Source organism: Nerophis ophidion, linkage group LG18 (assembly GCF_033978795.1).
Source record: "Nerophis ophidion isolate RoL-2023_Sa linkage group LG18, RoL_Noph_v1.0, whole genome shotgun sequence".
Lineage (NCBI taxonomy): Eukaryota > Metazoa > Chordata > Actinopteri > Syngnathiformes > Syngnathidae > Nerophis > Nerophis ophidion.
The window spans coordinates 21,229,131-21,247,651 of NC_084628.1; the positions used below are offsets into that span (position 1 = coordinate 21,229,131).

The following is an 18,521-nucleotide window of genomic DNA, read 5'->3' on the forward strand; positions in this document are numbered from 1 at the left end:
GTGCCTTCACACATTGGCATTATATTTTTCGCAGGAATTCTCTGCCTTGTACTGATAACTAGGTCAACGCAGAGACAAAAACCACGATTACCTAACCCCTCCTATAACTTTCTCCCCGGATTGAAACGATTCACAGAAATGACCCTGGCGGCGCCAAAATCGGCGGAATTCCGCAGATCCGCGGAAAATTCCCATCCCTGAACAAAAAAACGGGTGGGTGGGGGGGGGGGGGGGTCATGAAGGGGTTTTGGGCCCCCCCATTAGGATCTTGATATGACACACCTGTGAGGTGGGGTGGATCATCTTGGCAAAGAAGAAATGCTCACTAACACATTTTTAGACAGATTTGTGAACAATATTTAAGAGTAGTAGGTATTTTGTGTCTTTAATTTTAGATCTTTAAGTTCAACGCATGAAAAAATGGTACCAAAAAAGAAGTGTGTTGTGTATATATTTTCGTTCAGAGTAATTAATATTCCTGCGATGAGGTGGCGACTTGTCCATGGTGTACAGGGCTTCCGCCCGATTGTAGCTGAGATAGGCACCAGCGCCCTGCGCGAACCCAAAGGGCATAAGCGGTAGGAAATGGATGGATGGATTTAATATTCATAAAACTCGACCTAATGCAGCAATTTACTTACCACAGAGTTCTGCAATGTAAGCCCCACGGTAATCAAGCGAACACAGCACAGAAGCACAGCCAGCATTTCTAGTGGCGATCTTTAGAACAAACTCACCCAGCTCACAGCGCCGGCCTCTACTCGTAAGTGGATCACCAACTTCCTGACTGACAGGAGGCAGCAGCCAGGTAAGGCTGGGGAGCATCACAACCAGGAACCGGCGCCTCCCAGAAGTGTGGTCTACCCCCACCCGCCTTTTCTCCCTCTACATCAGTGTCTCCTTCTGTGAAACTCTTGGAAGTTTGCAGACGACATCGCCGTCATCTGTCCAATACAGGTTGGTGACGAGGGTGCCTCCAGACGGGGAGGTGGAACAGCTGGAATTCTGGTGCAGTCAGATCCACCTGAATCTGAACTCGCTTCAAACTGTGGAGATGGCATTCTGAACAGCACGGCGTCTACTGTGGCCTCTTCCAGGTTTCTGCGATCCACAATCTCACAGGATCTGATGTGTGGTATTTCCTGCATGCGTCAGCTCAAGATGTTCGACCTGCCCCAGGTACTGCTGATCGTGTTCCACACCTCCATCACTGTCTGGTTTGGATCCAAGCTGGACATAAACGGACTACAACACACAATTAGGAACGCAGAAAAAAATCAACCTTACCCACACTGGAAAACATGACCGTAAAAACTACAGAGAGTAATTGTTAAACAGCAACAGTAAAATACCATGAAATCAATAAAAGTTTATCACAGTGGTAAATGCAGTGGATTCCTGCAAACCAAGAAACAGTAGATAACCTAAATTAATATGCTTATAATGTGTAGAAAACATGACTTTACTATGAAAATTAAAAAATGTACAATGTATTTGCAAAAACTGTAATGTCACAAGCATGCTCAAAAATATGAATCAAACATTTTGCAGATTCCATCAATTTTCTAATGCTTATTCCTCTTGTGTATCCCAACTGCAAGTTTACAACGTACCCTAATTGTTTTAGGGGGTTGTGTTAAAGCATTAGTTACTTAACTTTTGGCTAACGACATGTCCCAGAGCCCAAAAAAAGTCTGCGGGCTATAGAGGGTTTTCTTTTCGGGCTTCAGTACTATGGAATGCCGTCCCGATATCAGATAGAGATGCTATTTCAGTAGAAGCATTTAAGTCCCATCTTAAAACTAATTTGTATACTCTAACCTTTAAGCCCCCTTTTAGACCAGTTGATCTGCCGTTTCTTTTTGTTCTCCTCTGCCCCCATCTCCCTTGTGGAGAGGGGGAGAGGTACAGGTCCGGAGGCCATCGATGAAGTGCTGGCTGTCCAGAGTCGGGACCCGGGGTAGACCGCTCGCCTGTGCATCGGTCGGGGAAATCTCTGCGCTGCTGACCCGTCTTTGCTCGGGATGATCTCCTGCTGGCCCTACTATGGACTGGACTATCACTATTATGTTGGAACCACTATGGACTGGACTTTCACAATATTATGCTAGACCCACACGACGTCCATTGCATCCGGTCTCCCCTAGAGAGAGAGAGAGAGAGGGGGGGGGGGGGGTCACCCACATCTGCGGTCCTCTCCAAGGTTTCTCATAGTCTTTCACATTGACGTCCCACTGGGTTGAGTTTTTCCTTGCCCTTATGTGAACACTGAACCGAGGATGTCGTTGTGGCTTGTGCAGCCCTTTGAGACACTTGTCATTTAGGGCTATATAAACATTGATTGATTGATGTCTTCTTGTGTTTTTGTGGCAAGTGGTTTCAGACATTGAGGAGTTATGTCTATGTGCTTCACTGCAAACTGCGTGGAAATGAACCACGCTGTGTGTTTAAGTGTGTTGGAACTGGTTGCATTGGGCTTTTTTAACAGATACGGAGCATGTAAGGGTCGTTTTTAATAGCTCACTTGAAGGAACACGTTGTCGAAGGACTTGATTGTACAAATACTTTCAAGATGAAATCCTCGTACCGGAAACAAAGGCATTTTGCAGATACTAGTATTGGTCTTTTTGTGTGGAGTTCGCATGTTCTTCCCGTGACAGTGTGGGTTTTCTCACGGTACTTTGCCTTCCTCCCACCTCCTAAAGACATGCACCTGGGAATAGGCTGATTGGCAACACTAAAATTGGCCCCAATTTATTTTACGATGAATTCCTGGCAACCACAGCTGCTAGTATTTTACTGTTAAATCTATGTTTTTTTTATGTAAACAGGTTAACAATACATCAGTTATTTTCATAGTAATTCAACAAAAGCAAAAATTGTTAATTGTGAAATTAACGGATTCAACATAAAGATACTGTAATCTCCTATGCATCAGTATGGTTTTTAATGCTGATTTCCTAACAAGTACAGCTACTGGTATTTTACCATGAATTGTGCAGATACTTTGTTTTTTTACAGTGCACGTCCAGGACTCAGTCTACAAAATCAAATTTCTTGTGTTTTCAACATACTTGGCCAATAAATCTGCTTGACTTTTCTAGAAATATTTTGGCCAACGGATCCATCCGTGCATTTAGTGCACAAAGGAAAAAGTCAGTGTTTAAATGTCCTGAAATGTTTTACCTGAACTGATCTGGATCTGATGGAGCGAACCCACGGCATCATCCTTCCATCGCACTTTACTGGTTATGACTCGAAAAGCTAAAAAGTACAATTCCAGATTGACAATAAGTAAATTTAAAAAAGCTAGAACTCAGATAGACACAGTCATCCCTTGGTGGAAGCCAACCGCTAGATCTTAGCGGTTAGCTTCCACCCAGTCTAGCTGCTAGACTATGACAAGAACAATGAGAGTCCATATTTCCATTCAGTGGTGAGGATGTAGCATCCAAATCAATGCCCGGTGAGCTGTGGACAAACCAATTAGGGAAGAAAATACTAGATGTGGAATTATCAATACGTCCAGCACTAAAGGGACTTACTCTCCATGCTCAGACCACTACTATTCATCAAACACAAGCTACCTTGAGCTCATTGGGAAACAAAAACTGAAGGTCTTGTTGCTTTAATGTTGCACAAGCAAATGCTGTGTGAAACATTCACACTTCTTAAATTGCACAAAAGATAAATTATAGTAGTAGTACTAGTTAGTCCTACATTCAATTAAAGCCATCACAGATTTTGGCCCAGCTATCTTAATTTTTGGACATTCCAAAACAGCACCAGAAGGTATTTTGGTGTAGCAATCATTAAAAACGGTGACGATGAAGTCATTTCTGTAAAAATTGTATGATAACCTTTCCAGAGAGTGTAGGCGGGGTCACACGTAGAAGCACTTGTGGTCCCTCAGGTTCCTCATGTAGGCAAAGACCTTGCCACACTTGTCACAAATAAATGGCTTCTGGCCCTTGTGGATCTGTTGGTGTGCCTTCAGGCTGTTGCTCTGGTTGAAGCGGCGGCCACATGTGTTGCAGCTGTACGGTTTCTCCCCTGTGTGGATGCGCAGGTGGCGGTTCCGGTTGCCCAGATTGCTGAAGCGCTTGTCGCACGTGTCGCAGCCGAAGGGTTTCTCTCCCGTGTGCAACAACTGCAGGGGATATGGAACAAAACTCAGTGAGTTTAGTTACTTCCTTATTTTCTAGGACGACCACAATGTTTCCCAGCATACGTATCCCTCAATATGGTCGTATTATTGTAGCAAAATTTGCCAACCGGCATCTCAATTTTTGCGCGTGTGTAATCCAATTCACGTGTCCGTGTCCTAGAGCTGCCCGAATATGGCCAAAACAATAATCATGATTAATTTGATCAATATTGAAATTGCGATTATTAATCTCGATTAATCACTATGTTATGTAAAACATACTGTATTTTATTGCCATTTCTATTTTAAACAAACTAAACTGGGCTTTCAAAATGAAATTTGGCAAAAATGATCAGTTATAAGATAAAATTCACAAAAGGCAAAGGGGCTAACTAAAAATAAATATGCCATTGTACAGTGTGATCATAAAGTGCAAACAAGTGAAAAAAATAAGATTAAGCACAAAAGGCACATACTCCAAGAAACACAGTGTACTGCTCACATTATATAAATGACGTGTCTTTGCCAAATAAAACGTTATCATATACAGTACGTTATTTATGCATGTGTTTGAGAGGTGGATGGTTATGGGGTCCCTCGGTGCACCGTTGATGTTACAGTATTATGTACATCAAGTCTTTGCAACGATGGCGGGCGGACCACTCTGTAAGCAACCATAACTCTATTTTGATTATTAGCTTCAAACGATGGTGGTTGAGAAAATAATCTGGTTTGTTTTCTATTTTCATGGTGTGCTTGTTTTCGCTACCATCGCCTTTTGTTGTCTTGTTTTGATTGCCCTCATCGATAAAGAGGAGGAGTTATTGCTTGCAAACTTTCCAACTCCGCATTTTTGGGGATTCACACAAACCGCACGCCACTCAGAGTCTGCTTTTTAAATGTTAATATTGCCGACGATCACCCTCATTCTATCATAGCGGCCAAAATTGTGATCATGATCAAAATGTAATTAATTCATAACTACTTTGTTCTTCTCACTGTACATAAATACATACACGTTTGTTGATATCCATACATATATCTATATCTATCAATATATATATATATATATATATATATATATATATATATATATATATATATATATATATATATATATATATATATATATATATATATATCAGATCAATAACCAATCCAAAGACATGCACCTGGGGATAGGTTAATTGGCAACACTAAATTGGCCCTATTGTGAGAATGTGTGTGAATGTTGTCTGTCTATCTGTGTTGGCCCTGTGATGAGGTGGCGACTTGTCCAGGGTGTACCCTGCCTTCCGCCCGATTGTAGCCGAGGTAGGCTCCAGCACCCCCCGTTACCCTAAAGGGAATAAGCGGTATAAAATGGATGGCTGGATATATCAATTTTCTACCGCTTATTCCCTTCGGGGTTGCTGGAGCCTAAGGGAATAAGCGGTAGAAAATTGATACATCCAGCCATCCATTTTCTACCGCTTATTCCCTTCAGGGTCGCGGGGGGTGCTGGAGCCTATCTCGGCTACAATCGGGCGGAAGGCGGGGTACACCCTGGACAAGTCGCTACCCCATCACAGGGCCAACACAGACAACATTCATATATATATATATATATATATATATATGTATATATATATATATATATATATATATATATATACATATATATGTGTGTGTATGTGTGCATAAATACACATACATATGTATATAATTAACTGTCAATACAATGTGGAAATGAAAATACAGCTTCATCACTGTTGTTGTAATTTTTGTGCTGAAGTTAATTCTCTATGATTTTAGCTCCACACTTTTTCCTGTTTGTTTTGATATTGTCATTACTGCCCTAAGTGGTGGCAAAGTGTATTACAACTGAGTACCACTGGCGCATACGGCCCACAGCTGAGAAACAGGTGTTTTTTGGAGGCCCCGTAGGAGGTGCTCACAGCCCAACAATGATTAGGGAACACTACAGATCCAAACTGACCACATATATTCCATGTTTGGTCTATGCTTGATAAAATTGGTAAAAAAAAGAGAATTTACCTGATGTAACTTGAGGCTGCTATTCTGCGTGAAGGGGCGTAGGCAGATGTCGCAGGAGAAAACCTTTTCACCGCTGTGCATCTTCAGGTGACTCTTTAAGTAACTTGGTGATTTGAAGCTCTTCCCGCAAAGGCCGCAGGTGTGCAGCTTGTCCATCATGTGGCCTTGCTGATGCGAGCGAAGCTCCATGACGGAGCCCAATTTTAGGCCGCAGAGAACGCACTCGCACGGAACGCTGGCGTGGTGCGTTTCTAGGTGGACGTCCAGCAGATCGACGCAGGACATGGCGGTGCCGCACGCCACACAGGCCTGATTCTTGTCTGTGATGTGGGTCAACTTCTGGTGTGTTCTCAGGGCGCTCTTCTGGGTGAAGGCCTTGCCGCAGGTGTTGCAGACGAAGGGCCGCTCGCCCGTGTGGATCCTCTGGTGACTCTTCAACGCTTCCGACTGGATGAAGGCCTTGCCGCAGGTGTTGCAGACAAAGGGCCGCTCGCCTGTGTGGATCCTCCGGTGACTTTTCAATGTGCTCGACTGGTTGAAGCTTTTGCCGCAGGTGTCGCAGCTGAACGGCTTCGCCCCCGTGTGGATGCGCAGGTGGCGCTGCAGGTTGCAGTTCATGCTGAAGCTCTTGTGGCAGATCTGGCAGCTGTATGTGAGGCCACGTCTGCAAACGCGTTGGCGCGCTCTGACTGCACGCTTGGATGTTCCTGTGTGTCCTGCAGTACTTGCATCTTCCTGCTGAGTGGAGAGAAGGTGGTTAAAGCCTTGTACAGCTTGCCTGTATCATACTGCACACTTTAAAGGTCCCTTATTACACTCTGTTTAAATACTTTTCAGCCATCAACCACCAACTCAAAAAAAGGATTTTACAGGCTGTTTATTGTTTGACGCAAGCGTAATTATTCACATTTTCTCGCCTTTCCTGGGGGTTCCAGGGGGAAAAAAAACGTATGTTGTTCTTACTGGGGTCACATGGGACCACGTCGGTCCTGAGCCAAGTGTCATAAAATTAGCCGTTAAAAAAGGTTTTTTGCAGATGTGCGGCGAAGCCTATTTTTTGCTTCATAACAAAGATTCCCCTCTGGTAGGCGTACACGTGAGGCAGGCTCATCTCGATTGGGTCACGTCAGAGTTATGTTAAATGAGGATATTTTTCCAACGTTCATTTTCATGCATCTCTGTCAAAAGCAAAGTAGTTGGTGATGGTTTACTGCTAATATATCATTGAAAAGTAACTTTGGGCATGATAGGGAACCTTTACAATACCTTAATGGAGAAGTCACCTGAATGTGGGCGTCTGTGTCTTCTAAACTCTGGTCAACAACACACGTGTCCTCTATTGGTGCGAGATGGACACTCTCCTGGGAGACAGACACAGTCCAATGAGATATGTCCTGATTGTTGGAGAAAACCCGGGCGACAAGGAGCATGAGGTCATCTTCAGTACCTTGTACGTTCTGCCCTTGGGGGACCTCTTGACCCCACAGACGCCACCAGCTACAAATGAAAACCAAGTCAGTTTAAACCCCTGTCAGCATTGGCGCCCATTTCTGCGTCACCAGGATAATCCATAATTACGACGACGCTGATAATGATGAGTCACCTCGGCCACGCTTGTTTTTTGAATGCTGCAGGGAGCTGGCGTCCTCTTCTTCGGTGAGGGTGACTTCCACTTCCTCCGTCTCCTCTACGCGACCTACTGTCAGCAACAGACTCAGGTCGGTCTCTGCCGCGTGCAGCTTCTTCCTCAGCTCCTCCACCTCAGCTTCGCCCTGCAACGCCTACGGACAAACGCATGCGCTCATCAGTTATTACTAAACTTGGCTGCTGGCGTTACACGAAACATTAAAGTGATAAATACGTCAAAGTGCACCAGAGAAGAACATTCGTAGAAAAGCTGGCAGATCTTCTCCACCACCTCTTGGGCCAGAGACGTAATGAATGTGCTGAGAGGAAAGACCACCTAATGGGGGACAACAACACACCTTTACCCCATCTTACCGGTACATCATATATACTTGCACACACAAATTATGGGTAATACATTAGAGATGTGATGTTTGGGAACAAATCGAGTCTTTTGAACATCTCTTTTAAGTGAATGATGAAAAATCTATTGTCATTTCTGAGCCGTTTTTAATGCACATGCAAATTTAGCGTTGGCAATTGCCCACTGTGTGCCACCCGACTTCCCCTACATCGGGGTGCACAATACGTTGATCACTGTTAGTGTGAGTCAGTGTCTTTCAAACCTTTTTTTAGCCAAAGCACATTATTTGCATTGAAAAAATCCGGAGGCAGACCACCAGCAGAAATCATTAAAAAAGTAAACTCAGGTGACAGTAAAAAATGTTGTTGGATATGACTTTAAACCAAGCATGCATCAATATAGCTCTTGTCTCAAAGTAGGTGTACTGTCACGACCTGTCACATCACGCCGTGACTCATTTTGACTTTTTTGCTGTTTTCCTGTGTGTAGTGTTTTAGTTATTGTTTTGCGCTCCTATTTTGGTGGCGTTTTCTCTTTTTTGGTTATTTTCTGTAGCAGTTTCATGTCTTCCTTTGAGCGATATTTCCCAGATCTACTTTATTTTAGCAATTAAGAATATTTCAGTTATTTTTATCCTCCTCCAGTGTCGGTGCGCATACCGCTTTTCGAAAGTCATGTGACCGATCATGAGCTGTTTTGGTCACGTGACCGATACGCGAACTGTCTTTATAAGGAAGCGCATCTGTCAACCAAATGCTGCTGCCAACAGAATCGCCGCACTTCTGTCGTTGGTCATTTGTAATTTATCGTCGTCGGAGATCATTTTCCATCGTGTGGGAATATTTTAATCATATATCGTAAAAAAAGGTATTTGTGTTCATTTGCTTGTCGTTTCATCCTGTTCGCTCAAAGTTTCCGGCATTGTCCCACCCACACAACCATCCGATTGGTTACATTAAAAAACGGTTACAACCAATCTCTTCGATAGCTCAGTTGGTAGAGTGAAGGACCGTAGTTGTTCATGCTGAATTCCTTAGGGCAGTGGTTCTCAAATGTGGGTACGATTACCCCTGGGGGGACTTGAAAGTATGCCAAAGGGTACGTGAGATTTTTTTTAAATATTCTAAAAATAGCAAAAAATTCAAAAATCCTTTATAAATATATTTATTGAATAATACTTCAACGAAACATTAATGTAAGTTCATAAACTGTGAAAAGAAATGCAACAATGCAATATTCAGTGTTGACAGCTAGATTTTTTGTGGACATGTCCCATAAATATTGATGTTAAAGATTTATTTTTTTGTTAAGAAATGTTTAGAATTAAATTCATGAATCCAGATGGATCTCTGTTACAATCCCCAAAGAGGGCACCATAAGTTGATTACTTCTATGTGTAGAAATCTTTATTTATGAATGAATCACTTGTTTATTTTTACATTTTTCAAGTTTTTAGTTATTTTTATATATCTTTTTCCAAATAATTCAAGAAAGACCACAACAAATGAGCAATATTTTGCACTGTTATACAATTTAATAAATCAGAAACTGATGACATAGTGCTGCATATTACTTCGTTATCTCTTTTTTCAACCAAAAATGCTTTGCTCTGATTAGAGGGTACTTGAATTAAAAAAAATGTTCACAGGGGGTACATCACTGAAAAAGGTTGAGAACCACTGCCTTTAGAGCACTTGTTCAAATCCAGTTTAAACCCATTACCTTTTTACCGTGAATTGATTAACGTGGACCCTGATTTAAACAAGTTGAAAAACTTATTCGGGTGTTGCCATTTAGTGGTCAATTGTACAGAATATGTACTGTACTGTGCAATCTAATAATACAAGTTTCAATCAATCAACAGTGCGTATTCAGAAAGCATGTAAAAAAAAAAAAAAAAATTTAATTAAAAAAAATTCCCAGTCCACAAGTATCCTCATTCACAACACGTTCTCTTAGATTTCCATGTTATGATACATGTTCACATCATTTATTGACTGTATCTAAAAAAGATAAAAATATATTTTTATTTAAATGAAGATATGAAATAATCCTAAATGAAATACAATGACTTGGTTTATATTATTGTACATACTAGGTCAGGGGTCAGCAACCTTTTTGAAAGCAAGAGCTACTTCTTGGGTACTGATTAATGGGAAGGACTACCAGTTTGATACACACTTAAATAAATTGCCGGAAAAAGCCAATTTACTCAATTTACCTTTAACTCTATGTTATTAATACTAATTCATTATATTTATCTTTGTGGAAACACTGATCCTCTTAATGATTTGTCACAATAAATATAATAGAAACAGATAAATATATATTAAAAAAGGGTATTTCTGTCTGTCATTCCGTCGTACATTTTTTTCCTTCAACGGAAGGTTTTTTGTAGAGAATAAATGATGAAAAAAACACTTAATTGAACAGTTTAAAAGAGGAGAAAACACGAAAAAAATGAAAATGTAATTTTGAAACATAGTTTATCTTCTATTTTGACTCTTTAAAATTCAAAATTCAACCAAAAAAAATAAAGAGAAAAACTAGCTAATTCGAATCTTTTAGAAAAAATTAAAAAAAAATGTTTATGGAACATCATTAGTATTTTTTCCATCCATCCATTTTCTACCGCTTATTCCCTTTTGGGGTCGCGGGGGGCGCTGGCGCCTATCTCAGCTACAATCCGGCGGAAGGCGGGGTACACCCTGGACAAGTCGCCACCTCATCGCAGGGCCAACACAGATAGACAGACAACATTCACACTCACATTCACACACTAGGGCCAATTTGGTGTTGCCAATCAACCTATCCCCAGGTGCATGTCTTTGGAAGTGGGAGGAAGCCGGAGTACCCGGAGGGAACCCAGAGGGGTTAGTGCGTCTGCCGCACAATACGAAGGTCCTGCAGTCCTGGGTTCAAATCCAGGCTCGGGATCTTTCTGTGTGGAGTTTGCATGTTCTCCCCGTATTTTTTCCAGATTAAGAATAATCTTACAATTTTGATAACATGTTTTAAATAGTTTAAAATCCAATCTGCACTTTGTTAGAATATATAACATATTGGACTAAGCTATAATTCTAACAAAAACAAATCATTATTTCTTCTAGATTTTCCAGAACAAAAATTTTAAAAGAAATTCAAAAGACTTTGAAATAAGGTTTAAATTTGATTCTACAGGTTTTCTAGATTTTCCAGAATATTTTTTTTTATTTTAATCATAAGTTTGAAGAAATATTTCAGAAATATTCTTGGTCGAAAAAACAGAAGCTAAAACAAATAATTAATTTAAAATGTATCTATTCTTTACAATAATTTTTTTTTTTTTTTTTTTACCTGAACATTGATTTGAATTGTCAGGAAAGAAGAGGAAGGAATTTAAAAGGTAAAAAGGTCCCAAAATCATTTTTAAGGTTGTATTTTTTCTTTAAAATTGTCTTTCTGAAAGTTATAAGAAGCAAAGTAAAAAAATAAATGAATTTATTTAAACAAGTCTTTAAAATATTTTCTTGGATTTTCAAATTCTATTTGAGTTTTGTCTCTCTTGGAATTAAAAATGTCGAGCAAAGCGAGACCAGCTTGCTAGTAAATAAATACAATTTAAAAATTAGAGGCAGCTCACTGGTAAGTGCTGCTATTTGAGCTAATTTAAGAACAGGCCAGCGGGCTACTCATATGGTCCTTACGGGCACCGTGTTGGTGACCCCTGTACTAGGTCATAAAGTCAGTGTCAGTTTAGTCGGCCCATAGGTTGCCTGTAGGGATTTTCAATGTCCAGCAGATGTCAGTATTTAGTGACACAGTATCGACACAGTATCAATTCAGTTTTGCTATGTATCGAAACGCTACATGACGCCTCATCAACCCATCACTAGTTTCCGGGCCTGACCCGGCCCTTGGACAGCATGTTGCACAGCGCTGGATTAATATCAGGAAGCTAACATGCTAGCTCTTCTATTTTTATAAACGACCTTTCTGCTGCTGAAATCAGGCCAGGCAGGAGGAAGATTCAAGATAATAAAATATAAAAAAATAAAACGACAGAAATGGTTAGTTTGTCACATGTAAAAGTACCTCATCGCCAGAAGACACTTGCACGTTATTGTCCTCGCTTCGTAACTCGTTTTGTGGACTCTTCCTCATTGAAGCACCGATAACTTTTTTCATTTCACTCACTGTAGCGTCAACCATTTGCTGCAAAATGGACACCACCCGCACCTCCAAGTCTGACATTATGAAACAAAACCTCACTTACTTAAAGCCACACTCAATATAATAACTATTATATAGCCAATGTATTAGCAAGAAAGGAAGCACCGCTCAACACAAACCAGGAAGTGACGTTTTTTGCTCTGTGTTATCAAACTAAAAGCAGGTTTTAGTTTTAGGTTATAATACCAACGTTCGTAATGTATGACATCAACTTTAAAATAATATTACTATGCATGTCACCAAAGTTCAAACAAAGTCAGAAGACCGTGTCAAAAGTAATGTAAGTGTACTACTTTAAAACGGAAGTAACATCTACCACTTCCTGTTTTGTTCACGTTAGTTTTAAAAAATAAAATAAAATAAGTAATTATTTAAAAAAATGTATTACTTTGTAATTCCTGGTTTGCATTTTCACATTTTTAATAACCTATTCAACTAATTGATGGTGTTGTGTGCCCAACTTGTCACTTATTAGTTGGTGCACTTTAAGCTTAATAATACATAAAGAAAGGTTATATTGTCGTTTTCTGCCTTTTATTCCCGCTCTTACTTTCTTAACTTGAATCCATTATATTAACAAATATGTTATAATGAACAATTACAATCAGGGTGGTCTAAACTTTCTTGATTTCACTACACTAAACACCATGAATTAATTTACGTGGACCCCGACTTAAACAAGTTGAAAAACTTATTCGGGTGTCACCAATTATACGGAATATGTATTGAACTGTGCAATCTGCTAATCAATCAATCACCTTTAAAATTACTTGGATCAGACACTATTAGAAAGACCCTACCTCAATTTGGAACTTCATTTCTCATCATGTATTTTCCAACCCTGGAGGCTTAAAATTTTTGTTATTGTGTAACTCTAACATAGATAGGATTCCTGTTGCTCTTTCAAACGTCCACAAACAAGCCCTTCTGGCATGGTCTCTTATATACAAGCACTATTTCTCACCTACCAAATATTTCATTTAGAACAATAAAGACATATGTCACAAAAGGAAATCTCTTTTCCTCAACAGTTGGTTCAACAATTATATTATTTTAGTGAGTCAGCTTTTCAATAAGGAAGGTCAACTTTTTAATGACCAATAATTGCTCAACCATTTTCAGGTCCCTGTGACTCCCAAACAATTTGCCATTGTATTTGGTACCATTCCAACAGGTGTTGTTATGTTGTACAGGGCTTACACATCTTCTATTTCTGCTGTAAAAAATTGTGAATGATCTGCTTGACACTCCTGTGGGAAAACTTTGCTTTGATTAGAAAAATAACGGAAAAATCCGCAGCTTATTCCAAAATGATTGTGTGTCTGTCTTCTATGTAATTACACTCTGTAATAATGTTGAGAATGACATCTGTTGGGTCAAAACGTGATCCCTTCCTAACAGGTATTTACATACCAAGAAAGTCAAAGAGATAAAATCATTCATCGTTATTACCATGTAAAGACTGTGATGGTTAGATACAAGAAGAACATCGATGTTACCTGCACCTTATGTATCATGCATCCAGAGACTTTACCACCAAGTTTTAGACTTGTGAAAGCACTCGATCACTATGGCAAGGTATCTGTCGCTTCATCCTGGTAAATATTCATGACAAATTTGTGCTTTGTTTTAAAGATGTGATATTTGGTTTTACACCGTATGAACAAAATTTTGAAAATGAATTTTACCTTTGCAACCTCATTATTCTATTGGCTAAGTTTTATATTGATAAATGTAAGTTTCTCAATACCCAACCTGTCTTTTGTGCCTTTAAAAAAGATTTAGAACTCTACATTAAAACAGTCTCCACCTCTAACAGAAAAGCTGTGAAAACGATGATACTGTGTTCCAAATTTAAGTTATTTACTGAAATTGAGTGAGCCTAAGACTTTGTACTTTGTTTATAATATATACATGTGTGTGTATATATATATATATATATATATATATATATATATATATATATATATATATATATATATACACACACACATGTATATATATAAATGTAGGTGTGGGAAAAATCACAAGACTACTTCATATCTACAGAACTGTTTCATGAGGGGTTCCCTCAATTATCAGGAGATTTTAATGGAAGTATTCACATACAATGGTTTATATAGGGCACAGAGTGGGTGGGTACAGGCAGGCGTAGGGTGTGGTGATTGGCTCATGTGTTACCTAGGAGGTGTTTCCGTCTGTGGCGGCATGTTGAAATGATTTCACTGCGCTTGTTGAGGGATGATAGATCTGGATGATATATAATAAACAGTTTCTCTTTTAAGCATAGGTTGCATCTTTTATTACCACTGTTGTAAGGTGTAGAGATGAAGTAGTCTTGTGATTTTTCCCACACCTACATATTGCGCTCTACCACGGTATCGAGCACTATTCTCTGGATAATCCAATCAAGACATATATATATATTTATATATATATATTTTTTTTGTATTCTATTTTAACTTTTAAAGTTACAACCCCCTGGCGCTGTTTTATTTTGTACTGTTTGTGTACTGTTTTTGATTATAGTTTCTCGTCTGTTTGTTTGTAAATGTTGAAATTCATAAATGAAAGTAAAAAAATAAAAAAATAAAAAACTTTCTTAACTTCCTCGTGTACAACACATAACACATGTCCTGTGTCCCCCATCCTTAAATTCCCCCAACAATGATTCCGGTATTGTCTTGTGATACGAGTAACCAATACATGACATATAGTGTTATTTAAATAGAAAAAAATCAAGATACTAAATCTAAAGTACCAGTAGAGTGAAAAAACAAGATGACTTCCATCCATCCATCCATCTTCTTCTTCCGCTTATCAGAGGTTGGTCGCAGGGGCAGCAGCCTAAGCAGGGAAGCCTAGACTTCCCTCTCCCCAGCCACTTTGTCTTGCTCTTCCCGGAGGATCCCGAGGCGTTCCCAGGCCAGCTGGAAGACATGGTCTTCCCAACGTGTCCTGGGTCTTCCCCGTGGCCTCCTACCGGTTGGACGTGCCCAAAATACCTCCCTCAGGAGGCGTTCGGGTGGCATCCTGACCTGATACCCGAACCACCTCATCTGGCTCCTCTTGGTGTGGAGGAGCAGCGGCTTTACTTTGAGTTCCTCCCGGATGACAGGGCTTCTCACCCTATATTTAAGGGCGCGCCCCGCCACCCGGCGGAGGAAACTAATTTCGACTGCTTGTACCCGTGATCTTATCCTTTCGGTCATGACCCAAAGCTCCCGACCATAGGTGAGGATGGGAACGTAGATCGGCCGGTAAATTGAGAGCTTTGCCTTCCGGCTCAGCTCCTTCTTCACCACAATGGATCGCATTACTGAAGACGCCGCACCAAACCGCCTGTCGATCTCACGATCCACTCTTCCCCCACTCCTAAACAAGACTCCTAGGTACTTGAACTCCTCCACTTTGGGCAGGGTCTCCTCCCCAACCGGAGATGACACTCCACCCTTTTCCGGGAGAGAACCATGGACTCGGACTTGGAGGTGCTGATTCTCATTCAGGTCGCTTCACATTCGGCTGCGAACCGATCCAGTGAGAGCTGGAGATCCCGGCCAGATGAAGCCATAAGGACCGCATCATTTGCAAAAAGCAGAGCCCTAATCCCGCAGCCACCAAACCGGAACCCCTCAACGCCTTGACTGCGCCTAGAAATTTTGTCCATAAAAAGCTTTCAACAGAATCGGTGACAAAGGGCAGCCTTGGCGGAGTCCAACCCTCACTGGAAACGTGTCCGACTTACTGTCGGCAATGCGGACAAAGCTCTGACACTGATCGTACAGTTCGATACCCCATACTCTCTGAGCACTCCCCATAGGACTTGCCGAGGGACACGCTCGAATACCTTCTCCAAGTCCGCAAAGCACATGTAGACTGGTTGGGCAAACTCCCATCCACCCTCAAGGACCCTGCCAAGAGTATAGAGCTGGTCCACAGTTCCACGACCAAGAAAAAAAAACACACTGTTCCTCCTGAACCCGAGGTTCGACTATCCGGCGTAGCCTCCTCTCCAGTACTCCTGAATAAACCTTACCAGGAAGGCTGAGGAGTGTGATCCCACGATAGTTGGAACACCACCTCCGGTTCCCCTTCTTAAAGAGAGGGACCACCACCCCGGTCTGCCAATCCAGAGGTACCGCCCCTGATGTCCACACGATGCTGCAGAGTCTTGTCAACCGGTGCCTGTCGGGGCGGTAATCCCAGAACCCGTTGGTCGACACCAGCGGTGAGGGATGCCGTTAAGCTGAAGGAGTCCTATCGGGTTCTTTTGGCTCATATAACTCCGGAGGCAGTAGACAGGTACTGACAGGCCAAGCGGTGTGCAGCTTCACTGGTCGCGGAGGCAAAAACTCGACATGGGAGGAGTTCGGAGAAGCCATGGAAAACGACTTCCGGACGGCTTCGAAGCAATTCTGGACTACCATCCGCCGCCTCAGAAAGGGGAAGTAGTGCACTGTCAACACTGTGTATGGTGCAGATGGTGTTCTGTTGACCTCAACTGCGGATGTTGTGGATTGGTGGAAGGAATACTTCGAAGACCTCCTCAATCCCACCAACACGTCTTCCTATTAAGAAGCAGTGCCTGGGGAATCTGTGGTGGGCTCTCATATTTCTGGGGCTGAGGTTGCTGAGGTAGTTAAAAAGCTCCTCGGTGGCAAGGCCCCAGGGGGGATGAGGTCCGGCCGGAGTTCCTTAAAGCTCTGGATGCTGTGGACTTTATATGCTTAATTGTGTTTCATTGTATCCATTAAAACAAATCCAATTGTATTAACAATCGACAAAGTATGTGAAAATACCGCTTTAACTTCACAAAATATTAAAAACCATTTTGATTAATCCGCTCCAAAAATATTCTGCAATTTCCGAAGATTCTACATCCCTGGAGTAATGCTTCTGCACGTTGACTATGTTACCAGATCAGTCATACTGGAAATACGCAACAATTGGAAAGAGATGTGCTGTTTATCATTCAAAGTCATTATGTAAGACAGGAACACATTTGCTTGGATCGTAAATAAATAGCTAACCAGATTGAGGGTCCTCTACTGCGCCCGTTATACTCTCTAAAGACATACAGAAACCGCCAACAATACTAAATGTATATGCCATGGTCTGAAAACTAACCAATTTGAGCGTTATTTGCGTTTCAAAAAGATTAAAAACTTTTAAAAGATTAAAAACCTTGAATAAGTGCTTCATGAGATATTTTGCATGTATACGGAATCAAATTAAATTATGCTGTCATTTTTGTATGGAAACTGAAAGTAGGAATATCAACTCTTTCACACTTAATTTCAATTCAATAATTATGATGTTACTGATGTATTAATCTGCTGAAATTTAAGCCATGCATTGCTCAACAATAAACGATCTTGGACATGAGAAGACGCAAACGTTCGATCTGTTTTTGTTATTTTACAGTTGTTTTAAATGCTACCCAGAGCTCCCTCACCTTTGTAATCCTTGCTACTGGTCCAGATTTTCCTAAGTCAGGCGCTGGTAACTTTATCAAAGTTGAAAAAAAGTCATGACAGAATCAAGACTAATTTGAATGTATTAATTTAAAGTATCGCGAGTTTTATCGAACAACCGAAAATTAGGCGTACCACTTCCTGTTAGAAGCCCGCTCGTTTTTGGGGGATTTTTTTATTTTTATGAAACATATCTATATATTGTTTTCCTGAGTTATTTAAAGTATATAAACATTTAATAATTCTGGTAAAATAAATTTAAATATCATTGTAACCTATTTTGTTTTTTTATGAACGACAGCACTTTGGAAACAAAGCAAAAATGGATGAAGTCAAGAAATGACCGTTTGCTGCGCAAACAGGATTAGAAACTGAAATCATAAATCTATGTCCTCCCTGCGATTTAAATTGGATGAAGATGTAATAATTTTGGACTCCCTGATATAATTTTAAAATTTGTATAATACACAATTTTTTTCACTAACAGCAGCACTCCTTAAACGCATACAAATTGATGACATGTTGCTGCGCAAACAGGATTAGAAACTGGAATCTTGAAACAATGTTTAAAAGTGAGACATTTTGAACCTAGAGTATAATCTCATCACATTTTGTTGTATAGAAACTAAAAGTAGAACTAATTAATTTTGGGTTTAGATCA

At 40.6% G+C, this 18,521-nt stretch overlaps 1 protein-coding gene across 1 annotated transcript in view; it reads right to left on the reverse strand.

Annotated features, from left to right (window-relative positions):
* Positions 1-3,612: 3,612 nt before the first annotated feature.
* Positions 3,613-18,521, reverse strand: part of LOC133537424 (zinc finger protein 729-like) — a 39,543-nt gene continuing 24,634 nt past the window's right edge. The window contains exons 8-15 of the mRNA XM_061878431.1: positions 18,346-18,413; positions 12,249-12,424; positions 8,046-8,147; positions 7,788-7,965; positions 7,632-7,681; positions 7,468-7,545; positions 6,185-6,922; positions 3,613-4,150 (exon numbers count right to left, since the gene is read on the reverse strand). Coding sequence (XP_061734415.1) covers positions 3,884-4,150; positions 6,185-6,922; positions 7,468-7,545; positions 7,632-7,681; positions 7,788-7,965; positions 8,046-8,147; positions 12,249-12,424; positions 18,346-18,413 — 1,657 coding nt within the window. The 3' untranslated portion in view covers positions 3,613-3,883. The remainder of the gene's footprint in view (positions 4,151-6,184; positions 6,923-7,467; positions 7,546-7,631; positions 7,682-7,787; positions 7,966-8,045; positions 8,148-12,248; positions 12,425-18,345; positions 18,414-18,521) is intronic.